The 26,451-nt window shown below is 42.6% G+C and overlaps 1 protein-coding gene across 1 annotated transcript in view; it reads left to right on the plus strand.

Moving 5' to 3' along the window:
• Positions 1 to 26,451, plus strand: part of MYO9A (myosin IXA) — a 239,300-nt gene that overhangs the window by 155,588 nt on the left and 57,261 nt on the right. The window contains exons 15-18 of the mRNA XM_026648438.2: positions 7,655 to 7,730; positions 17,741 to 17,884; positions 19,339 to 19,378; positions 23,107 to 23,229. Of these exons, the coding sequence (XP_026504223.1) occupies positions 7,655 to 7,730; positions 17,741 to 17,884; positions 19,339 to 19,378; positions 23,107 to 23,229 (383 nt within the window). The remainder of the gene's footprint in view (positions 1 to 7,654; positions 7,731 to 17,740; positions 17,885 to 19,338; positions 19,379 to 23,106; positions 23,230 to 26,451) is intronic.

Genomic DNA, 26,451 nt, shown 5'->3' on the forward strand with positions numbered 1-26,451 from the left:
GGTGGTAATATCACTTACTGTTCTAGCTATTTGGCCAAGTTACTAATGGTCACCTTTTCATTGGTTACTTAATCACTTCAGTGATTATACCTAGTACATTTCTGTTGATTTGTCAGTATTCCATAACAGGAAAGCAGGGATGCTTCAATGTCTTAACAAGTTAATCCCAAAGAAGAATAGGGCTTCATGCTCTGTTTTGAAGGGAATTATGAAACAAAAATTGTTGCACAGTGTGACATGCACTGTGCTTAGCTGTCTCTGAGTCAAAGGCAGGAGCTCTGTTGGTTAATGTTCCTATATAATGGATAGAAAGTATATTGTCCACAATTCTTCCCAAAAGCATAAAAATATAGACATTAGACATAGAAAAGACCAATTAGACAAATCCATCCACCCCTTGAAAGGACTAGCGTTGAAGTAGGAGGGAAGTGAGTTTTAGAGAATAGAGTCATATTTATGACCACAGTTTAGGTTAGCTGTTCAATCTGCATCTGCCCTGTGAATGGAGAAGCATCCAAGTTCCTGATCCTTTGTTTGGAGAGTAATTGTTTATACAATTCATGAATAAATTTTCCTTGGTCAGAGTATTTGGTGGCAGGTGGAGGGGAGCACAAGCAAATCAATGGGTTAAATTAAAAATAACTATCCTTTGTTCCCAAAAGCCTCTCTGTTCCTCGCACAGTAGAAACAGCACTGCACTAAGACTACAGCTTTACCTAGTATTTTGAGGGGATGTAGAGCTCTTTAAGCATTTGCTCTTCATCTGGTAATATGTGGACAAGTTTTTAATGAATTACTGCAGCAGTCATTTCTTAATTCAGCTTGCACTCATCTCATATGTAATTTATTTTTACAATTGCAAGTGACAAATCTTTGGATTAATAGACTGCCTGGAGTACATGACACTGACTAGACACCTATTATATAAGCTCCAGTGTAGTTTTAAGTTGATCCTCGAATAAAAATTTTTCTTTTCCTGATTTATGTAAGACCAAGCTACAGCAGTATTTTGGTACAATCTTATCTTCATAATTTCAGCATCTCATAAAATATTCCACTCCTGTGGATATTACATTTCTGGTAATTGTAATCTTATCATTCTCGTTTTAAGTTCATGCTGCAGTCATAGGATAAACAAGTCACTAAAAAAACCAAAATCAGTATTCCAATGAAAGGTCACTGTTCAAAAGAGACCCACTGGTTATGAAAGATTCCAACCAAAATGGAATATAATAGATTAAAGATTTTCTCCATATGTTTATGGGGAAAAATCAAGACATTTATACCATACATCAAGTGAGAACCCAGTCAGTGGACATCAAGATATTATCCGCTTAATTAATAAAGTAAATAAATAATTTAAAGTTGATCTATGGGCCTTCAGTACTGTAAACATGGTAACATACGCAGCCTGCTGTCCTGCAGGGTTGACACTGTCCTTAGGCAAATTTCCATCTACTGGGCAGTTTTATTGGTAGTTCCTTGTCAGTTTTGGACAGTGTAAAATCATAGTAAATCTGTAAACATCTTTGGAGATTTAAGAACGTGTTGCAATCAATGGCCAACATACAGTAAAGATACTACAAGAAAAGGGTGAGGTGCACTCATAATTGATTTAAAAGGCTGTTTGTGTTGCATCACTTTTTCCAGTATCCTACATGTGAACACCTTGTTGGACAATAGGATTCAGTCATGCAGCAGGGATCTGGGAGAGAAAAAGACCTGTGAATCATGTTCTATTATAAAAGCACCAGTCCACCCATTTCCCATGTCTCCTATAATTTCATACTGGAAGCATGGCACAGATGCCTGAGTTGTCTTCCAGCTCTGTCTGTTCCAGCCCTTCTCTGCAGAAGCGAGAAGAAAGTAAGAACCTCAAGAGAGAAGAAGAAAAGTCGAGGAAGGCTCTGTGTCCCAGATGTTGGTGTGTGTGTTTGAAGGCCTCTAGCAGTATTCCCTCCCCTTTGCCTGCCTCTCACATCTCAGATCTTGGGTTTGCTCTGGAAGCCAGAACCAGAGCTCCATTTCTCAGGAGGAAGTTGCTGTTGCTGTACATCCCTGCAAAGTTGCAGTTCTCCGATGCTGATCTATCCTTGCTTTCCACCCCCTGTCCATTTCACAGCAAGACGAGCTACAGTGTGACGTGTTTTCTTTGCCTTGTGCTGAAGAGGCTTATTCCACATATCACTACTGATAACAGTTGCAATTTAAGCCCTTGCACTTCGTCTGGCTGGAGCAAGATGGGGTCCTGTAGGCAGGAATTTGTGAATCTAAGGCCTGCTGGAGCGCTGCCGGAGAATACTGCATCTCTGATTCCTGCTCTAAGGGAATGGAGCTGGACCTTCCTTGCCCTGGAAACCACTCTCTTTCTCATGTTTCTTTATGGGGAGAAGTCTGCAGAGTTTGCTTTTCCTGGCACAACTAGAACTGTTCATTCTGTCTTCCAGTCCATGTTCTTTAACCCTTTGGAGCCCCACTGCAAGTAGATTTACCAAAAAGCAACCTCCGGGCCCAAGCCCTCCAATCTCAGACAGGAAGTGGACAGCCAGTTCTATCTCTGGGGAATCCCCCCCTGGAAGGAGGCTGTGTAGCTGTAGATTGACCTCAATTCTGAAAAGGGGGACCCTGAACCGGAGAGTAACTTCCTGTCTCTCATAGTAGCTGAATTCTCCAATCTCCTGTCTCCTCACCTTTCTGAATCTAAATGCCATACTGAGGGTAATGCTTTTGGGAGTGCACTAAATAAGAAATGTCTCCTCCATTCTGTCATCTTGGGTTTGACCAAAAGGAATGGGGAAAAAGTGGGCTGGCATTTGACTGTTCCCAGAGCTGCAGTGAAACGATCTTTTCAGGTGATTGCAGTGTTGTAGCCGTGTGGTCCCAGGGTATGAGAGTGACAAGGTGGGTGAGGTAATATCTTTTTCCCCTGAATATTCGCCCCTATGGGTGCTCCACCTGGGATGTGTGTGTGCCCATTCGCTAACGATCACAGACTGCAAAGTAATGCTTTCAGGCTCACGCCTGCACGGAGTAACACTTCATGCTCCAAATAAGTGGATATAGGGATGCATGAGCCTACTGCCACTTAGTTCCTTTTCAGCCGCCTGTGGCTTGGGACGGAGTCTTCTTCAGTTAGCTGTATTCAGCTTCCCACCTTTCTTTCACCTCGTGAAAGTTTTTAGTTTCTCAATTATGTACTTTACCTTTATTTTATTTTCACTATATTTCATTTAGCATGATTTTTGTGCTTCTGGAGTGGGGCTTCCCCCCTACTCCTTGACCTTTGTGCCCGAGCACAATCTGTTTTGCCTAAGACCTCAGGGTTTAAGTCCTGCCAGACTTGCCATAGGTCTTTTCCCCACAGTGACAGACATTCAAGTTGCCTGTGGTGTTTGGGGGACTCCCACATCCCCTCAAAGTGTAAGGTCTATCTGTAGTTTAAAGGTAGGTCCAGAGAAGATAGGGACATTAGACTAAAACTCCTGTTAATGGAATGTGCTCTAGCTCTGGAAGGGTCCACTTCCCATCCTGTCCCTCCACCGGTACATTGGCCTCAACATCGCAGGCTGCTTCAGTCACCCATCCAACACTATCTGCACCCATGGAGACAAAGACGTTAAAGAGAAGAAGGCATTCCTCCCCTACCAGAGAAATGATGAAAAGGGGTAGGTCACCCCATAAGACCCACTCTTGGGAGACCTCACATCCCTTAAAGGGTACCGTAGAGGCTCTGACTGAGTCTGGTACTGAGGCATTGGTACCGTGTAAGGAGTCTTGTATTGATAAGCCCTTTTCCAGAACACCTACTGCAGCAGCACTACCTGATTCCTCACGGCATACATCTCTCAGTACAGGTTTCTTACCCTAGCTCTGAAGTAAGACAGGACTCTGCATCCACCTCATACTGCAGTAGTCTCCATCTCACCAGTCCACAGTTCCACCTCCAGTACCAACCCAAGCCTCGACTATAAACTACTAGAGCCCTCTAGCTCCTTCCAGATTTTTGTCTTCTGAGGATCTCCTCATTTTGGATTAACCTGAATCTCCATTGTTACGGAGATTTATCAGAGCCTCTGCACTGGTACCATCCAGACAGTTGCAAGCCAAAACCTGCCTAAGCCTTCAGCTGTCTTGCACCAGCCATGTTACTTGAGGCATCTCAATTTAGCTCCCAAGATGATTTATTGGACTCTGAGTTCTCGATATGAGAATCCATTCCGCATCAATCAACCAGTTCACTGCAATTTCCCCCTGCTTTGGAGATTGACTAGCCCACAGAAGTTCGTCCAATAAAGGTTATTACCTCACCCACCTTGTTTCTCTTCAGGTGAGTCATCGTAGTTAACACTTCCATCCATGTTTTCTCTTTGCCTTCCTTATGAACGCTATTGTGTTTCCCTGGGTTACACGTAAGCTGCACTAACGAGGGCTGATTTAGCTATCTAAGAGGCAAAAACATTCTGGTTTTGTGTCCAGGCATAGAACATAGATCTGAGAAGATTCCCAAATAGGTAGCCACTGACCTAAGTCAGTATCTAACTTATCTGCACATTTTTAGTCTCCACCCAGTTCACTTCCTGTCTTTGAGAGACATCATGTGATAGTTCCTGATTTGCAGCACAATAAATGGCATTGACAGCATCAGTGTCTTTGGTGATGGAATACCAAACCACATGTAAAAATCAAGTTGGCCGCTCTCTTCTTCACAGATATTAAACTCTTTCGAGAAGATCTGACGAAAGCCAATATGCAGCTTTCTGAGACCTGAAAATGCCCTCCAAACATCCCAGATCTGACCCCTTTGGCTGTAAGTGGAAGTTCTTCTTTTGACCAGCACCACCCTACAGGGGCGGCGAGTTATAAGGGCCCGTGGTGCCCCCATGCTCCAGCAAATTCAGGGCCTGGGGCCCGGCTCCACCAATGTTCAAGGCTGGGTCTCTCCCCCACCCCTGCCTGCCACCTGCGTGCCTCCCCCAGAGCGTCCCCCAGTCCCTCCTGCCGCCCCTGCGTGTCTCCCCTGGCGCGTCCCTGCCTGCACCCTGGGCAGCTGACGGCTGCCCTGCTGCTCCGTGCTGCGCTCCCTTGCTGGCCCTAATCCAAACTCCTTATCCACAGCCCTGACCCGCCCCAGAGCCTGCACCTCCAGCCACAGCCCTCACACACTCCCCCTGCATCCCAACCCTCTGCCCCAGCCATGAGCCCCCTCCTGCACAGTGAACCCCTCATCCACGACCCCATGCCACAACTCTCACCCATGCACCCCAATCCTCTGACCTAACCCTGAGCCCCTCCCATACCCCCAACCCCCCCTCATCCCCAGCCAGAGCCCTCATTCCGCCCGTGCACACACACACACGTGCAATATAGGGAAACTGGTAAACACTTACTGTTTCCAGTCCATTTTTACATTTTAAAAAAATATAGGCTTACAAGGCAGGTGTGTGTGGGAGGGTGGGACTTGGACCCATTCTGGGCACTACCAAAAATTATACAAACCTGCCACCCCTGACAACCTATCTGATCTCTTCATTTTATCATAGGAATTTCTTTTGTCCCAGAAGGTCTCTTTCTCATGCTTTTCCTTCCAGACATTCAATCCAAGAGGAGTTAGAGAGGATGATGATGGGCGATCACTCGTTACCAAGTATGGTCATCTTCCATGGGAGTTATGGGTCCTCAGGTGGCTAATAAGGCCACTCCTTGAACCACAAGTTCTGTTACAATAAGGGCAGATGTTTTCAGGCTCAGCAGGAGGCTGTTGACCATGACTGGAGACCTGTCTCTCCTTCCTCTCCTTTCTCTCCTCCTTAGAGAGGATATGTTTTGTGGGGCATGAGGAAGGAATTTGGGGACAGTGTCATCTCCCTTTTCCTTTTATTCATTTGATTCTGTGAAAACTCTAATGGAAGTAGACAAAAATGAGTTTCTGAAGTGATTGTTGTTCTCAACCTGTAGACCTAACTGTAGGACAGTTTTGCATGTATCCAGAGTGGCTGGATCTGTCCATCAGAGTCCCTTTTGCCAATTCTGACAGCCTCAAACTGAGAGGCTGAACATGTCTGAGAGTGGGATGCACCAGGGCGGTTGTGACCTGTTTTGAGTAATGTTGGAAGCTATCGACTTAAAAGACTCACAATCAGATTTGGATTGTGTTTTTTTTTTTTAAATGTTTTCCAAGAGGACTACAGGAGGACATTGTTACACGTCAGCACGTTTTAAAATCTCTATGGGTTGGCTTTAACGAGAACCTCCAAGTGAGCCCCTAGAGGGTTCCAGGACTCTTTTAGCATAGCTGTACTGGCTCCCTCAGGATCTGTGAGGTAGGATCTCAGAGCTTGTTACTTAGGTGTTCCTTTTGCAAAGCCCAAAGTAAAAGCTATACAGGCTTCCCTAACTGGCCTCAAATGTGGTGTGCTGCTACAGGTTTTAACAAGTTTCCCCCTCTCTCTCATAGGAGAAGTAAGTATTCCTTCCACATGCTCACCTTTTAAGAAGACAAATTTAGTATGAATGTTATCTCAGCCAGCCAGGGAGTATGAGACTTCATTCCACTGACCCCAGACTAACTCTCTTTTTTTTTTAGAGAAGGTAGTGTTGCATTTCCTTCTGTGTTTTATTACAAAAGACAATTTAGGCTTCCTTTTTTTCATAGAGTTTCCCCTCCCCCTCATTTTGGAGAATTCAGGGCAAAGGAATACACACTTGCTGAATGTTACATGAATTCTAAAAAATTTCTTGGTTCACACTACAGATTTCAGACAGCTAAGAAATTACTTACCTGTTTTCATGATTAGATGAAAAGGTTGTAAATTCTCTAAATATCAGTTGCTGGATGGATAAAAAATACGTTTCGTTGCCTGCAAGCAGTTATATCTTTCCTTTATTTCTGTTAATTTCATTTGCACCCAAAACATTTCCACTTCTTGGACAGACACAGTTGAACCATCTGCCATTAAAATCTAGAAAGCTGCTACAACATACTCTCCTCACACGTTTATCAGGCCTTGAAAATTGAACCTATAAGTATCAGAGGGTTCCGTTTTGGCAGAAAATAAGATTATTCCCTACAGCATACTGCTTACTATGTCAGTGTATATTCATTTGTTAGGAAGGGGAACAAGCAGTGACATACAACAAGAAACAATTACTGGTAATTGTAGTAATCTAGCTATTTCTCTCTCTCTATCCCAACCAATTCCCTTCTTGATGGAGTGATTGACTATTATCTTTCTATATTTTTCATGTTACTGCTTTGAAGTGTTTTGACTGACAGGAAGCAGGTGAACTGTACCTTTATATCAGTCATGACTGATTGTTAGTTTTCCTCCCACCTTGCTTTCTAATAGTGGAAAGTACACCATTGACAAATTGTTCACGTGTCGTATTGGCGGGTGCTGGGGGAAGAGGCAGACTAGAGTGAACAGAATTGCTAGTAAGTTATGTCTCCTTGACAAAGAACATGATAGACGTTAGTAGTCAGTTGATATTTCAGCAGCCATGGCTCCTTCATAAACCCCTTACTTTGTATTCCCAGCATGTGCCACAACAGATACATATTGTCCTTTTTCATTTGCAGCCAACAAAAAGCTGTTGCTGCTCTAATTTTCTCCTTGTAAAGAGGGATGTAAAAACTCTTGTTGATATGCTTCCATAGGTATTACTCGGAAAAGCCCAAGAACACCCCTTTCAGATCTTCAGGGAGTTAACACCATCAATGAGAAAAGCCAGCGGTAAGTCTACTCTTCACATTAGCAGGTAAAGATAATTTCAGAGGGGATAATTTTTTTGTACTGTTGCAAAACCACCCTGTGAATGTTTCTCCCAAGCTAACTTTGTCTTTTGCCCTCGGTTCGTTCTTGCTTTGCCCTTGTCACATCGTCCTATCCAAATGTCTTTGGACCCAGTTTGATAATAGGAATTGGAGAAAAGTTTCTTTCTACATAGAATCCTGTAATTGTAAGTGGCAAGGATTTTAGAAGTTGATTTATAAGGAAGTGTGTGCTATAAACTGAAGTAATATTATAGGGAAATAGTCAAGGTTGTCCACCCTTAACATTCACATAATTGTGTTTGTTATAGGTATAGAGGTCAGAATTCATCCACAGTTCTTCTTTGGGGGGGGAAAAAAGGGAATTGCATGTTTTATAACACACAGAAGTATGCATCTGTGATGTGATAGGAAGAAGGTCCCATGGCACACTTTGGTTTGTGCTCCCAAAGAATTGTGGGGGTTTGTAGTGTTGAGTTTCAAACATCTGCAGATACGTTCGCAGATGCATTTGTTCAGGGAATGCCAAAGGAATCCTAATTGCTAAAATGAAGATATCACTAATGATTGAAACTCTCTTAAAATACAGGTCATCTACATCTCTGTCATATTACAGGTCTGGGTCTAATGTAATTCTACTACTGGTGTTAGAGAGATTCTTTAAGATTATAAAATGTCCTTACATTTCAATCCTGGATTAGCTCATGCAGGGTGTAATGCCTACACCTCAGGAGCCGTTAGGGGGTATATAAGAGGCCAGCACCCCTTTCCAAACAGTTTTTCTGACCCATATTGAGAATTAAGTCTCCTGTTAAACAGACTGCTCCTCTTCTGTGCTCCAGCTTCTCTGTTCCAGTGATGCAGATGTGTCAGGAAATCTGCTTAACCAGACCCCTCAGGATTCCCCTGGCCTAGGGGCAACTCTATTTCACTCCTGCTCCTGGCCCTTGGCATAGGGGTATGACCAGGGTGCTCCAGCAATCTTCAGCTGCTGAAACAACTGCCTGGGGTTGTGGGCAGCTGAGTGTAATTTATAGCAGCCCTGAATTCCTTTGTTTCACCAGAGAACTGGACCGGCACCGGGACAGACCAAGATCAGGAGGAATCAGTGTGATCTGAAGCCACCTTTTTTCCTTCTAGCCTGCCCCAAGCACAGTTATAGTGAGACCCAGGATCTTTTCTCTAGCATTGTGGACTCTCTGTAAATCTCCCTATGAATCTGTGTAAAGTGTCCCTTTAAACATATAATTTTCTCCCATCCCAGTGCTCTTTTCCTCTGATAAAGCTGAGGTAGCATGACTTTTTTTTAATACCAGGAAGGCCCTGAAGTTCTGTTGAAACAGAATTAAAGAATCTCACGTTGATGAATGAGTTTATTTTGATGTACCGAAGAACAACATTGTTCCCACAAAACTGCGTTCTCCAATTAGATCAAAATGTGTATGGGTGATACTTATCCTTAGAGCTAGCACTGTCTTGTTGGGGCAGCCAAGGTCTCTCCCATGAGAAGCAATGCTATTCCTGGTGTGAGAAAAGGAATAAGTCTGCAAAGTCACTGTGTGATCATCCAGGCACAATTTCACTAGAGGTTATAAAGTAGCTACATTTTCAGTTACAGCATTCTACCCAACTCTAGCTTCTGTTCTTGAAAAGTAATCCCACTCTGTTGTGTGAAGTGACTGCACTGGCTGTCTCTCTAACAGACTTTTTATTTCCTTAACCTTTTCTACTAGTACTATAACTGATCCAGCTCTAACCAGTTTAACTCCAATCATAGTACATTTACTGTACGTGGTATGATGTGTAATTGATGTGTGTGCCGTGTAATTGCACTGAAATCCATACTTCTCCATCAGAGGAGGAGAGGGAACAAAAAAGATGGACCTTTTTGTTCTTTGCTACTTGCAGTCATATGCTCAACTGTATTTATTTGGATCAAAACAAAACAGCAGATAAATTCCCTGAAAGTCAAAGAACCCAGGATAAGAGCTAAAGCTTAGAAAAATTAAAGTGAAACACGTCAGACTTGGTGGAACATGTAAACTTTTGAATGCCTGAATATTTTCTCTAACTTTATTTAAGAAATAATCATAATTTTAAAAACGCATAACAACAAATGTCACCTTCATCCCAGTACCAAACAAACACTCCACTAAAAAAACTCATGTCAGGAGAAACCTTACAGAAGATGTTATCCTAGCTTTGCTCAGGTTTTGCATTTGGTTCAAAATCAATTTTGCAGTATTGTTAGGGTTAGAGTTGATCAGAAAATGTTCCATCTTTTCACTTGGCTCTGGACCAGCTAATACAAAAAGATTCCATTTTTCTCCACACCTGTAGTGTTTTTTCTCCACTTGCCTCCATAAACTCTTGTGAAACAGCAGCTATGTTACAGGTCAGAGGTGATGACATTTCATTGATGGCTGAGTGATCCTTATATATAATTTACCCAGGGGTCTGGATCCTTCCGAATGCAAGGCTACTTAAAAGTTTCTCCCCCTTGTCTTTTGAAGTCAGTGACATTTTAAGAGGAGTAACGTACTACTCAGTGTAAACAAGGGTGCCAGAATCTGGCCGTTAACGTAGGGACTGGTGTCATTGGCTATAAATAGTGTATATGGTGAATTTGGCTCTGCACTTAGTTTTACCCATACATCTGAAGTCTGACCTGCACCACCATCAGTTACTCCAGTCATGACCAAAGACTGTCAACCATACCAGAATGTGTGAAAGTTTGAAAAGAGCCCTACTGTGAGACCATTGAACCTTTCCCATTTGCCCTAAAAGACATTTCAACCCAAGACTTCAAGATAAAAGGGGTAGTGACTATCATATTGTCATCCACTCCCACTTTTCTTCTTTCCTTCATCCACAAAGGTTGTGGGCTGGTCTCCACTACAGGGAGATTGACATTGCTGCAATCGATTCAGCAGGGATAAATTTAGTGGGTCTAGTGAAGACCCGCTAAATCGATGGCAGAGTGCTCTCTGGTTGACCCCGGTACTCCAGCTCTCCAAGAAGAGTAAGGGAAGTCGACCAGAGAGCGTCTTCCGTCGACTCAGCACCGTGAAGACACCGGGGTAAGTTGACCTAAACTACGTTGACCAGTAGCTGGAGTAGCGTAACTTAGGTCGGCTTACCCCCGTAGTGAAGGCAAGCCCTGTGTCCCAATAACTTTTTCATCCATGAGTAACAAAGCTGCCTGTAAGAGTCCTAATATTGCTTTATTAACAGTGCTGGAATTTGTTCAGTGACTATCCAAGAATGCATTTATTCAAGGTATCATAATTAGTTCATGCCTCTCTATCCCAGTACTGTGTCTTAAGTAGTCACAATCTGTGGTTCCACAATACATAGTAAACTACTGAGCCATTAAATATTTTCTGTCCCCAATAACCCCAAAAGTAAAAAAACAATACAAAACACCCATTCAACATCTCATAAGGTGTTTAAATCCAAACTGCAATGACTGAATATGCATAGGCTTGTAAGGATTAGATTTTTACTGGTAATTATCTGTAAATGTCAGTTTCACCATACACACACAGACTGACAAAAATATGTCCATGTATAATGATCAAAATTTTCAGATAGGCAAAGTAGGAAAAAAGCCACTTTTATTAGTCAAAATCTTGCGATTTAGATTTTTGAATTAGTCTCATTACAAATGTACTAGTGAATGCATATTAAAAACTGGGTGTAAGGATATTTACTTTGTATATTTTCATGTGTTGCTGACAAATTGTTTTAACAGTTTATAAAGCTTTATCTTTCTGAATCTCAGCATCTACTCTCATTAAATAAATGTTTAACCCTATCTATAATTTCCCCAACTGTAAAAATTTAAATAGATTAAAATAAAAAAACTGCTTAAAAATAAATATCGTTATTATCTGTCGCACTTATGAATGGAAATAAAAATAGAATTCTTCCAAACCTAAATATGCATTTGATTTTATGTTGAAGACAAATGTCTATTATTTCATTAATTTTATACATTTTAATTAAGTTGTACAGGTTTTTAATATAATCTTAACAATTACCACATACAAAACTGTCTACAAAAGTAAAGATAATGATCTACCAAACACTATAATAAATCAAACACTGTACTCGGGTGGGAAAAGTGTAACATGATTAATTAGAAATCTATTTTTAACTAAGATGTACAAACTTAAAACAATCATTCAGATTCTCATGTCAGTGCTTTCTGATACTTAATGTGTGAGCCATTAAACATTTTTCTGGGGTTAAATTAAAACCAGGAGTTTCCTCTTAAATACAGTGTATTACCATATGGATTGAGCCCTGCAACGTAGCCTGAGACATTACTTTGAATGCAAATCTAAGCAATGACATCATGCAAGAAGTAGCTGCAGAGGAGCTTTCTGATGAATCCACATCCTTCAACTCTCCTCCAAAGAAGTGGTTTTGTGGTTTCCACTCGAGTACTATGGCAGCTAGAGGAAAAAAGGCTTCACTAAAGCAGAAGCAAGGCAGCATGTCCAAAAACAGCCTGAAGCAGCCACTAAATAATTAAAAACATGATATCACTAACCAAAGTCTGTCAGGGTGGCTTTATTTTCAGTTCAACAGAAACTATTTTATGTTCATTAATGGTTTAAGAAATGTGAAAAGAACAGCTGTAGATCACTCTCTTAAAACAGTCTGTTTTGCTTTGTGAAATCATTGACAGAGGTTGCTGGTGTTAATGCTATTGTTAACATGTTTTCACCCTAGAAAATATAATCACAGAATATTAAAATTCCCATCAAATCTTTTTAAAAACTTCCTGGAAATTTTAGTTTCTTCTTTGAGTAGATTCAGCCATGTATTCCACATAGGTGTGTGCACACCCAGCACAACAGAGCTGGAGAATTTTGCCTAACAGTACCCATAGGAGGTGGCGCTTCCACATCATGACCATAGCCCCTCCCTGGCTATTTGAGGTAGCACCACCTCCACCTCCCCTCAGTTCCTTCTTCCTGCCACCAGGCCTGTTTTGGCACTGACGCCTCCGTCAGATTGGAGGCTGCCATTGACCTCAGTGAGTGGTACTGGCTTGTGCTCTGGAACTGGCGCTTCTCTGAAGAGGTGAAGAACCCACTCCTCATTGAGTACACTGAGGAAAAGTTCTCATAAGACTAGTCGAGGCCACTCCTGTCCTCGTGGAGACTCTTCTTTCTCCTCCATTAAGAGTACAGCTATTGTCGGCATCCGGGATGGAGCAGGTCCTTCCAACCACTCCCCCACACCGTGTAGAGGTGTGGGAGACCCAGTATTGTTGACTCTGGTTCCAGCCCTGGGGCGTCCACTGAGTCCAGTACCAGTGAGGGTAATGCCAGCACCGGCTATTTTTCTGCACCAGTAACATATCAGGTGGCAGTGGACCTCCTCTGCCTTTCCATACCTAGCTCTCCCTTGGTCCAGGACTTCACAAGGACTATAGCATCCTCAGTCTTGCTGCTTGGATGGGCTTCTGAACCATCTGGTCTGTTGGCACCGCATCCTGATAATCCCTTGCTGCAGACTGTGGAAGTGAGGCCATTGCCAGGCTCGGCACAAAGGACCTCCTCAGCAGTGGGAGACTCCTCTGCACTGCTGCACTTTGCAGCACTGACTGTGGCAGCTTTCCCTGCCCTCCATCTCAGCACCATTGGCAGCATCTGTAACACTTCTGACTTCAGTACTGACACTGCTCCCAGCACCGGAGATGACTTAGGCATATTCAGTGCTGGCTGTGCCATTTTAACACTGGTCCCTTCCTTGCTGTGGGAAACAGATGAGTCAAACCAGTTGTTCACACCTTCAGGGCTAGCTCCACCTTTATCCCCTGAAACCCAAGATTCCTCGACATCCAGGTCGGATTCCTCCTCCCGCTCTCCATCACCTGACCTGTATCCAGGACTGTTCATGGAGTAGTATCAGTACTGAGATTGGCCCTCTTCCCTCAGTAGGAACAGGGGCCCCTGGCCACCAGTGCCTTACCCTTATGCCCAGTGACCCCCTTGGCACAGTCCTTGATCACGGATGTTGCTGTCCTCATCCAGCTCTAAGATGAGATCACTGGGCATATCGGTGACTGGGGCTGTTGACCCGCCCCAAGCTCAGACATCGGTTGTTCTTCCCCTTGCGGAGCTTCTGGAGCTGTCCCATCCAGGTCCAACTGTTCTGGACTGGGACCTGTTATTGGTGCAGCTAATGGCCTCTTCATTGTCCCTGGACACTTCATCAGTGCCTGGTTCCTCCTTCAGTGTCTGAGGATTTCAAGGCCTACCAGGACCTTTTGTGATGTGTGGCTATTACCCTGGGCATCCAGGCAGAGCTCCTGCAGGAGAACACCCATAAACATCCTGCAGCCTTTTGCCCCAGAGAAAGTGGCTCTCTCCATTAATGATGCGCTACTGGAGCATGCAAATGTTCTTTGGAGAACACCAGCTTTGGTGCCACCTATGGCAGAGCATTTGGAAAAATGCTACTTTGTCCAAATGCAGGGATTTGAGGTGTTTTACTCCCACCCGACCCCCAGTTCCCTGGTTGCAACTTCAGATTTAAGTCTGCTATTAAGGACAAAGACTCTAAATGGATTGACTTAATGGATAGAAAGATCTACACCACCTCTTCCCTGCAAATGTGAATGGCAAACAAGCCAGCACTGTTGTCCAGATACAACTTTGCAAATTGGATGGCTATGTCTAAATTTATGGAACAGCTGCCCGAAGCCTCCAAGGTGGAATTTCAGAGGTTTATTACCGAACATTGCTTGGCTACCAAGACGTCGCTGCAGTCTCTGCTTGTTGTGGCATATACTTCAGGCAGAGTGAAGGCCTCAGTGGTGCCAATGAAGAGGGCATCCTAGCTACAAAATATGGGCATTGCTTCCAACATGCAGCAGGCTATAGAGGACTTGCTCTTCAATGGTTGGGTGCTTTTTTGGACAAACCTGATGAAAATTTGCACTCCTTCAAGGATTTTAGCGCACAGGCTCAACAAATATATCAGATATATGAGGTTCCAAATGGTCACCCTATCGGCTGTCCTCCCCTTGTAGACTCAGAATGACTGGTTTGCTGGTCTAGAATTTTAGGATGCTTATTTTCATGTGGCGATTCTCCCAAGCCACAGAAGAGTCCTCTGCTTCATCATGGTGAACCACCATTTTCAGTACACATCCTTACTTTCAGTGTGTCTTCTGTCCCGTGGGTTTTTACAAAATGACAGCATACCTCAAGAAGAAGGGAATCCATGTCTTCCTATATCTGGACCACTGGTTACTAAGGAGCAGGTCCAAAGAAGAGGTTCTTTCTCATGTATGCTTTATGCTGTGCTTGTTCAACTGTCTGGGTCTCATCCTAAACACTGGGAAGTCAACATTGGTTCCCACTTAGAAAAAATTGAGTTCATGGGGCCCTAATAGTCTCTACAAGTTTGAGTGTTTTTTGCCAACTGACCGTTTTCAGACAATTTGTCGTTTTCGTCTCAGTCTGCAGTCTCAACCTTCCATGACAGTTCGCATGTGCCTGAGGCTTTTGGGATGCATGTCATATGCATGCAGTTTGGTTCGATTTGCCAGGCTGCACCTTTGCCCTCTTAAAGTGTGGCTCAGGAAAGTTTACAGTCGAACTCTTCACCCCCTTGATAGGTTGGTCTCCTCCCTCTGTTGAACCTGGACTCCATACAGTGGTGGACAGCTCTGTGCACACTTTTAGTGTGCGGTAGCTGGGTCCACATGAACAGTTAGTGGCAGCAGGCTAGCGCACTGTTTATTTGCATCTCAGCTTGCCAAGCACGAACCGTTCATCTAGACAAGCCCTAAGATGGTTTTGGCTTCCCTGCTCCAGTGGCCCTTCCAATCACCCCCGTTCTGTTTTCCACCTCAAATTCCCCATGTCTGGGGGGAAGGGATAGCTCAGTGGTTTGAGCATTGGCCTGCCAAACTCAGGGTTGTGAGTTCAATCCTTGAGGGGGCCATTTAGGGAACAGGGGTAAAAATCTGTTTTTGAGCAGGGGGTTGGACTAGATGACCTGCTGAGGTCTCTTCCAACCCTGATATTCTGTGATTATCAGCTTCAGTATAGTGGGTCTCCTTTCAAGGTGAGGAGGGTGCCCATTCTCAATTCTGGTCTGATTTCCTCACCCACCTAGGTCATCCTCCTGCCTGGATCCATGTTTTTGTAGTAGCATAAGGATTTGCCAGGCTCACCTTCTCCTGCCAGGGCCTGGAAAGGATGCATTGCAGCCAGTGAATCCAGGAGTTCCTCTCAGGTAGACCACTCCTCCCCCGACAGCTAGGAACCATGCACTCTTCCTTAGGTAAATCCCATTCTGGCAAGCTTCTGAACAAAACCTGTAGGAACTAGACAGCAGCACTGAGAGGTGATCTCTTTGCATACAGGTCCAATTGCTGCTGCCAGATGCATTCATCTATCTACCCCTCCCACTAGTATCCATTCAACATTTCCACTCCCCACCAACCTCTTCTGGCACTTGCTGTGAGGTGCTCTCACTGCATGCCCAAAAGAAGCCCCACTAACCTCTCCTATCACAAAGTGGTCAAGAGCAGAACATGGGCTCTTTCAAGCAATTTTGATGGGAAAGGGAGTAGGGATTACTCATTAGAGCTGGATATGCCAGCTCCTTTCTTGCCCAGATCAGTCCAAGTAACTTGCCTCTGAGTGGAGGCATCACTCAGCTCAAGATCCTGCACTTTGGATCTCTCCCAGGACACTGTCCAGCAATTGGGAGACTTGTTAAGGCTGAGAGCCCATCTATGAAGGCACAGAAGATGGAATTCTGGGAGCAACTGAAGGTTAAACCCTCTCTGTCTTAGGCTGTTCGTAAATTATACACACTGCTCAAAGAATGAGTCATGGCTCCCAGGCCAGAATTGATTCTGCTGTGATTCAGTCTTTTGAGAAGTTGTTCTTTCTTTAGAAAGTATATACCTCAAAAATCTCTGTGACGGAAACTAGTGGCTGGCTTTAAAGGAGCCATGATTTGATGACAAGGCAATTGTATTCAGTAGTTTGGTGGCATACTGCTCCATGGCCCAAGCTGTGGGCCTTCAGGACTTGGGGGATGAGGCAACTGACACCACTCTACTTTCTTCTCTAATTACCCTTTTGATGTGGCACTTCATTGGTTTTCGTTCCTCCTTAGCAAGAAGGCTCTGGCAGTCAACATCCAAACATAACAATACCTGATTGCCACTTATTTAAAGGGGAGAGATTTTAGGTCCTGTTCTCCAGAACCTTAAGGGCACATATGGCTGGCAGTAGAACATTTTTCTGGAACATTTTCTGCTCTGTAACAGAGCAGGAAAAATTGGATAGGCAATCCTTTGTTTGCCAGGTTAGACCAGGTGCAGTTTGGTGATTCTCTTTGTGACAGACTGATCATGTTGGGGTTAAGGTCTTGAGTTCATAGCACCTCCTTTCCCCAAGATGTTCTTAGGCATTTTGCTTTCTTCTCCTTCATCTTCCATGACTGAAATGACTGTGAAACATGGGACACCACACTAAACTCTGATTTTGTGGCATCACCAAAAGTCTTAAACTATATCATTCTCAGTGGCAGAGAACTGAGCTGAGTTCTAAGCTCTTAACCAAAGTGCTTCTAGGGATATATAATTATCTACTGATCAGAAGTATCACTTTGTGAATGAAAGAACTATAGGCTATTGTGCTCCTGCTCACCCAAGTAAATATTTTATTCTAAAAATACTTTAAAATACATGTAGGTGACTAGATGATGTCTAGGTTTTGTGTATGGTACTGTGAACTTGTGTGGTGAATGATTGGTGAAGGGGAAAATTGGCGATTGGTGTTTTCTAATCACACGATTTTATAGTCTGTTAATTTAGAATCTTTCAGCAATTGTAATAACTATTTTCGAAGTCTTCTTTTGTTCAAGAACCAAGTATTAGATGTGTTTTTAAAATGCACATTGTGACTGACCTGTCTCTCATTACAGCGATACCTGTGGAGTTGGCTGGACTGGCAGGATGGGAATCCGACAAGGCCGACTCTCTAGTCCTAGCTCCTTCCTAGACAAAGATGGGATATTTGTTAATTCGACCAACAGCAAGCTGCTGGAGAGGGCCCATGGCATTCTCATGTTAGTACAAAAGGCATGGATTTTGGCCTCATTCCTAGACTGTGCTGAGCTGCGTGGGTAATAACAATGCTAGTCCAAAAAGTCTGAGTTCCAAGTGCACTTGGATGTTCCAAGGCTTGGATATATTGTATAAATATACTGTAAACATGATTAGTTCAATCTCTTAGTATTCCGGGTTGATAGCACCTCTTCTCTCCACTGTGGTCTCTTCCCATTGGAAGAGCAGGCCTACATTTGTAGTGACAAGAATAGGGAAGGGGTAAGAAGTGCTGAGGTCAAGTGATATGACAGTGGTGCTATATAGTGACACTAGAGGGAAGAGGCTTCCACTAACTGGATCACTGAAACAAGACGTGGAGATGATCTACTTCAATTTGAGAGGCTGGGGTGGCCCTTTCTTAACCCATGTTGTTGATTTATAGTACAACTTCATCATAGGTTTCAGAAGAGGCTGCCAGACTAGCCAGAGGTAAGGTACCCACAATTTTGGGCCCCACACTACAAGAAGGATGTGGAAAAATTGGAAAGAGTCCAGCGGAGGGCAACAAAAATGATTAGGGGGCTGGAACACATGACTTATGAGGAGAGGCTGAGGGAACTGGGATTGTTTAGTCTGCAGAAGAGAAGAATGAGGGGGGATTTGATAGCTGCTTTCAACTACCTGAAAGGGGGTTCCAAAGAGGATGGATCTAGACTGTTCTCAGTGATACCTGATGACAGAACAAGGACTAATGGTCTCAAGTTGCAGTGAGGGAGGTTTAGGTTAGATATTAGGAAACACTATTTCACTAGGAGGGTGGTGAAGCACTGGAATGGGTTACCTAGGGAGGTGGTGGAATCTCCTTCCTTAGAGGTTTTTAAGGTCAGGCTTGACAAAGCCCTGGCTGGGATGATTTAGTTGGGAATTCATCCTGCTTTGAGCAGGGGGTTGGACTAGATGACTTCCTGAGTTCCCTTCCAACCCTAATATTCTATGATTCTATGATACTACCTGTGGTGTGTTAAAGCAGATGGGTGAATCTGTTCCCTACAGATCCCCTCTTGCTGTTCTTCACAACCAACTACCCCATTACTCATGATCTGTAACAATCCAAATTTTTGAATGGATTCACCTTCCCTTTTATCCCATCCTCTCTCTCAGACACACATTGGCTATTATGCAGCTTACAGGAAAACATTGCTATAGGTGGTTTGAAGCGTCTTTTTCGTTTACTCGTGTGTATCCATTCTACTAAATATGGTTTTTCTACTCAATTTGTACAATCTCAAATAGTGTCCATTCTTTCTGACGTGGGTATTTTGGCTGTTGGCACTGATGCCAAAGATATTGGGGCTTCCTAATGGGAAATCTCAGCTTCTGCCATGAGAGGGTTAAAATGGCAACTCAGCAGTAAATACATCCCATTCTGTAACCTTATGCCTGTCTTAATATGGCCCTTTTATTGTTTCCTCAGGAGAAACAAGAACTTCAAAGCCAAACCCAATCTCCCAAAGGTGAGTGAACAAACATGTTTACCTCTCTTGTTCCTGGAGTATATAAGGCAGCACATACACTGTATGCACTGCCATTAAATGTTAACTTGTGTTTAATGTATACTTTGTCAATTTGAGGGGGGGCCGATTCAAAGTGAATTGTTCATCTCTAAAGTGTGGTTTACCAAGTTACTGTTGTAATATGAAAGCTGTGCAAATCAACTCCAGCCTGATCTGTTTGAGGTTATTCTTTATTGTATCGCAATGAAAGTTAGCAGAGTTCTCACAGACAGTGCTGTTCATTTGTCCTGGAAGAGAGCTGTGCAGACACTGGATTCCTTCCTGCTCAGATGCTGCTAGCTATTTTTTTTAACCTTCATTTTGTGAAGTTAAAAGAAAGCCAACAGAGAAAATATCGTCACAAGGGTTGAGGGAGGTCTGCATGTTCGTTTGCTGGGCCCACTTCAATTTACGTCTCTAAACTGAAAGAAATGTCCAGGGATCACTCAAAAATTTTCGTACTTGATATATACAGAGCACTTTTCAGGCCATCTACCTTCATGGTGGAGATTTCCTTTCCTAGGAAAATGTTTACAATTCGTTAATTACAATATTAGAGTGCTGTATTATATTGGTAACATCCATTCTATTTAAAGTGCATTTTAAACATTCCTGCTGTTTCCTTTATTTTCTGGCAGTACTTACTGTGCCTGATGGTATAAGATGAGAAGAGATCCACTGTCTATCATTGGCATAATTATAGCATTTTGTGGTCATTATTGACACTGCTTTGATTAAAGAATGTCTAGTTTGTGCTGTGTGCCTTCCAATAAGAATTACATTTAATTAAAAATGAACAACAAAATGTAAGCATGGAATACTTTTGAGAGTGCATGATTTTTAAATAGAAAAAAGACTTCTCCTTTCATTTTGTTGACTTCTGTTCTAGACAGATTGTGGAATTAAATGGTTTTACTTCATCTCAAGTGGCTAGTAGACCAAATCACAAACCCAGCAAGTATCATTCTGTATAGTGAGCAGTCTCCATTCATAAAATGCATGGTACTCAATAATAATATGGAGAGAGAGCAGACTTTTTCTGATGGCAAGGGCTGAGTTAGAATGTGGTAGGGCAGTATTCTGATGCAGAGATCTTATCAGAAGCAGCAGTGTGAGTGCTGTAACTTGAGGAGGGCAATCCATATTTGTGCATTAAAAGGCAGAGAACAAATAATCAAGTGCTGGTTCTCCTAGAGGAACAAAAGGAAAAATTTGTACTGATGCTGCTCTTTTGCATCACATATTATAACTAAATAAGCATAGGTGGTTAGCAAATTGAGTTAATTGAAGTATCCATTAAATTTTTGGTTTGGGGACAGTATACTTCAAGGGGATGGACTTGAACTACTTTTTTTCATCTCTAACTAAATTAACTCACTCCAACTAAAATCCACTAATTTTTTTTTACTTGTGTATTTCAAGCAAAGAAAAAAGTCATTTGAGGGTTTCTTTCTTTCTCTCTCAATCCGTCAAAGCTCTGACCAAAACCAGGGGAAAACTCATGTCTTCCATCAACAATTTCCTATTCAAATGAATGAAACCAAGGCTTGCTAGTTATGTCCAAGTGCACAACACAAGCTCATTTGCTGTATGCATGTAATACATTTTGCAATGGTCATAATTATACTTTGCGATTAATACCTCCTTAAGATAATTGGTGAAAGTTACAAGTCCTTGCGGTGTGCATGTTTCAGTTTATCTGCAGATGCAAGAGATAGCTGTGTATTGAGGGGTAGACCAAGCACCCAAACTTTACCTAGTTACAGAACCCATTAGCAACTTCCCAGGCACATGGGGCTGCATCTCTATTCTAGTAAGAGAGTCTGGCTACTGCAGAAGGCAGAGCTGTGCTGTCTGAGTTGAGTAAGCTGAGCATTGTAGGTTTAGTAGCCTGTCCCCGTTGCCTGTTGGAAATATAATATGTAATCTCAGCAGACCATCAGATTGTGCAGTACAGTGTACATGCCAATGGAGGATTTCATTTATCAAGCTGGAGCAAAGCAAGTTGGAGCACATAGCCCAAAAAGGCTAGAAAGGTGCTTTAACTACAACACAATTGTTGGAATTTTACGCCTTGAATTAGCTACTAAATTATACTGATTATAATTCTTAATTTTTAATAATGCTTTACTCTCGCTATATGCCATACTGTCCTGCAGCAGCTCAGGAGCATGAGTACCAACCGCAAGGCAGACTGTTATGAGTCAGGGCACAAATGCCAAATTGGTTTTGAGCTTTATACTTAGATTTCACCAACCAATTATTAAGTGTAAACTCCTCAGGCACTGTAACAGCCTTAACATGGAGTAAAACAGGCCCCTTGGGTATCCTGATCTGTCTCTCCACTCAGGTGAGCGTACCTTTGTGATAGATGGACCCTTACACCAAGAATCACAGCAATATTCAGGTTACTCCCAGTTCCAAAAGACCAGTCACTTACCCCAGGTCAATTGCATCTTACATCTCACAAAGACAACGCTTGAAGCCAATCCTATAACAAATTATATACAGATTTATTAAAAAATGAAATGAGTTATTTTCACAGTTAAAGCAGGTAAACCTACACACAAATGAGTCGCAATCTTAAGTTTCAAAAGGTAATAGAATATTCTATAATAAGCTATAATAAGCTTTATATGTCCTTTAGGGCTAACAGGGGTTCTGTTGCTTATGCCTAGAAAACCTTGCCCCCCAAAGTCCAAACAGCATAGAGGTCCAGTTCCTCCTTGTTAGGGGGTTTTAGTCCCTTCTCTCATGTGCCGTGGTCTGCGAACTCAGCTGATGGAGGAATCCATTTGCATGACTCATCTTCATGGGGCGGGAAGGGAGAGCAGAGTACCAAAAGCTTTTGTCCTCTTTAATGTTCCACCATAGTCCATCTGGTGACGATGGGCCTTTCTTGTTGGTCAGACGTAACAACTTCTGTTGGAGACTAGCACTTCACACTAGTTAATGTCTCTCTACTGTCTGGTGATTTACATAGTCACAGAGGCTTACAATACAAATGCTTATGTATAGCCTTACAATATGGGATACAGATGTTTTAAGTCAGATTAATGCATGCAGCAACTCACAAGCATTCAATAAGGTCTAAACACTTTCTGAGAATCCTAATACCTATTTTAATAATACTAACACAGTTGATCAGACTGATTCCAGCTCTGTAGTTCTCAGTGTTCAGTTGAGACATGGGGTCCTTCGCATGAGATGGCACCTGGTCTGCCAGCATCATACCATATATGAACACAAAGCATGCATTAAACCTAAATAGACTCTTCTAAGCTTTTGCTAACTTGGAGCATCAAAGAGTCCTGAAAATTATGCACATACAGGAGCAAATCTACAAAGCAACATGCTCCTATGACTGTCACTCATCAGCCCCCTCCCACAACCCTTTCCTTGTGGTCTACACAAACCTGCCATGTTATGTGCATGTTTCAACTGTAAGCTCTTTGGAGCAGGGACTTTATATATAGTCTGTACAGTGACCAGCCTAGTGGCTACCGTAAAAATTCCCAGTTGTGAATTGTTCCCTTGATATTTGCAGGAGGCATTGCATAGGGTCGGTACCCTAAGGGGAGCCCTATGGAATAGCGGGAGTGGGGATACAGTGGGAGAAATCAGGCCATAGGTAGTCAAAGATCTTTTTGTATAAAAACTCTCTTGGTTTGTTTTGGGTTTTTTGGCAGCACTTGTTGGAGGTGAAATCTCTCAAGCACCTAACTAACCTGACACTGCACGATCGCATTACAAAGTCTCTTCTCCACCTCCATAAGAAGAAGAAACCACCCAGCATCAGTGCACAATTCCAGGTAATTTACAGTGTTTACTCCAAATGTGAAGAAGCGCAAGAGAAAAAAGAGTTGGTCGTGGGTGCACTCAAAACAAACACCTGCATGGGTCCTCAAGGTGCAAAGGATGGTTCTCACAAGCACAGAACTCTCCTCTTTTACGCTATTCAGAACACAAAAACAGCTAAGTATGTGTAGCTTGGCTAAGCAATGATGTTTAGGGGCATAACAGTCTACTGATACTTAAAGGATGTAAATACTGAGAGAGAGAGAGGGATTACTTAGGGTGAGTATAATAAAAAGCAGTGGGATGAAAATAAGAAATGTAAGATTGAGGCAGCCTATCAGGAAAAACTTGCAGACGCTGGGGTTTTAGACTAGCGTAATCTTCCAAGGGAAGTGGTGGAAACCCTATTGCTCAGGGATTATAAACTAGAGTCGACAAAACAATCTGAAAAGTATTGTAGGGAGCAATCTTATGTTGACCGTGGGATGGACTAGTCCCTGGATTTTTCCATCTCTAACGTGATTTTTGAGGGCTCTGTCCTTGCCTTTCCCAGTTCCCTAATTTTTCTTACACACATACACATACGCGGCCTAGTTCCATCTCTGGCCCTATCACCATGCCAATTTCATTTTGTATTGAAAAAAAGGCAAATGATGTCCCTGATTCTATTTTCAAATGCAACATGACAGTTTTGGGGAGAGGAACTTCAAACCCCCAGAATGCAACAGGAGAATACAGTGGTAATTACACATGCACAAATGGGGCACAGGTTTTTATACCTGTCTTATTGCTTAGCACCTAATTCTGAAAACAGGCCCCTTTATGGGGTTTCTCTGGGGAATCCATCAATAGAAGAATTCTAAAAATGGTGGTATTTAAAAGTGTAAATATTTGCATAATGTGTATCTCAAGTTCAGTTTGTGTTAGTGCCAGTTAGAATGTAATTCCTTGGAAGAGCCCAGAAGGGAAAACACTGCTGCTTTAGCTCCAGAAATGCATGTGAATTTTGAGATGGGGTTGAGGCCAGCATTTTTTGTGCTGTCACTATTCTGCACCAGTTAACCTGCCATTTTGGGTAACTGAAGCTAAAAAACTTCTCCAGCCTTGTCACTGTGGATACAGTCTTGGAAACTGCAACTGTCAAGTCTTGAGACGCATGCACAAGTGTGTGGTAGTATTAGAGAGCACATTTCATTTAAAATCAGGCATGTGGTCTAGTTTATAGAAAGCATTTTCTAGTTATCCTGATCATTTCAAAAATGTTTCTCTGGGAATTAGTTAATTTCTGGAAACATGTTATACAAAATATGAATGCAACAAATGCCCTTGTCACTCCCATTCCAGAGAAAGAGGGAATGCTACAAAAAGGGAAGTCTCAGCTGGCTTGCATGCTCACAGCTTCGCTCCCTGGAGTGTTCTTTTGTGCAAGAAGTAGATTTTAAGTATTTACCAGTAAAACACCATTAACCAATAATAAAAAGCGACGTAAGTTGGTCCAAGTGGTTCTACCACAGCAGTGTTCTCCCCATTCGTGCTGTCATTCCCAAACAATGCATCAGCCAATTTTTTGCAATGATAGAGCAGTCATTTTCTAACTGCAGTCACATACATGGTTACCAGGAATCCTTAAAATGCTCCAATGACAGCAAGTTAAATAAACTCCATATTCTGTTTCCATGTGTATTCTGCTGGAAAAGTTAACATCGTAATCACTTGAGTATCTTGTAATTGTTAGTTCTAAGTAAACAAAAACGCACTGCATATTTAATCTCACTGATCCAGTTTGGAATTTAATATTCCCTTGAGAGACTAAATCATTCCACATTTATACTGTGATAGAAATGACAGGCCCATTGTCATTGTAGCATGAAATCCTCTGTAAATAGAATGGAGGAAAGAAGGAGCATAGCATCATTTTCTTTTGATTTTTTATTGTTTACTCTTCTGCCCCACTTTGTTTTCTGTTCAAAGAAGTTGCTGCTCTTACAGTAGGCTGTGATAATGACAGCTGTGACTCAAAACCATTTCAGTGCAGTGCAATAGCATTCTTCCTTTTAGTTTTTTCCTCCTGCCTCTGATTGGATGCATCTGTGCTACTCTATCCTTGACTTTCGGAGGCATATAGCCTAAGGGATTCCAATCAGTTTTAGGTATTTGTGAAATCCATGAGTGATAGAGCAGCTGTAAAGCTGGCTGTTTGGGTAGCAGATACAAAGCAGAATCTGTCACCCAAAATGTGACACAGTAAACATTTGTGTTTCCTCTGTGTGACCCAAGCCCATGCCCTCTTGGGTTTATTGCAGTGTTCTTGATAAAAAGTTTTTTCACAGGCTTGCATCAGGCTATTTTCTTGAACAAATACTTCTGTCTTGTGAAAGTTAAATGAAATTAGAGTTGTAATACCCAGCATTTTTTCAGGGTGAGAACCAGAGGGGAAGAGGGAGGCAGCCAGTATATTGTGCTCATTCTGAGAAAAACAAGCTTTTTGTTTGTTTTTAAGAGTTACTTTACAAGCACGTAATCATGTAGAGCTGCATATAGCTCCAAAGATGGACTGTAAATGCATTTTAGAAATTGTGGGGAAATCTAAGGGTATGTCTACATATCAAAGAAAAACCAGCGGCAGACCCATGTCAGCTGACTCAGGCCCGTGCTCTGGGACCTTTCCACTTCACAGGGTCCTACAGCTTGGGCTCCAGCCCAAGTCTAGAAGCCTACATAGCAGTGAAACAGCTCCTTAGCCCCTGGTTGTCTAGTTGCTGTGTAGACATACCTTTAGTCTTTGAAATAACTGAATGGGTTGGGTCCTTCTCTATCTGGGGTGGGGGGGGAAATGTTATGATGCCTAGTGGCCCTTTCAATATATATTATGCATATAATACAGACAATAAATACACAACAGAATATCTTTTAGAGCATCTGTATTATTAGAATCAAATCATCCCCATAATTAACTGATGTTGGGATGTATCATTACTTAGATCATGCCAATAGTGTGCTAGGCACTTTGCATATACATGTGAGGACAAGGCCACAGTTTCAGTGAGCTTGCAATCTGAATAGCCAATGTGCAGATGAAGGATATGAAAATGGAATTCAACAAAAAGCAAAATGATTGTGTGCCTGTCCTTAGCTTCATGTAAACTTTTTTGGAGAGTGGGGGGATTAACACTTCATTACAGACAGCTGTTAGGAAGTGTAGTGAGTTTAGAGGAGGGATTAGGAATGATATTTTA

Source organism: Terrapene carolina, unplaced genomic scaffold, assembly GCF_002925995.2.
Source record: "Terrapene carolina triunguis isolate 2854851 unplaced genomic scaffold, T_m_triunguis-2.0 Scaffold67, whole genome shotgun sequence".
Lineage (NCBI taxonomy): Eukaryota > Metazoa > Chordata > Testudines > Emydidae > Terrapene > Terrapene triunguis.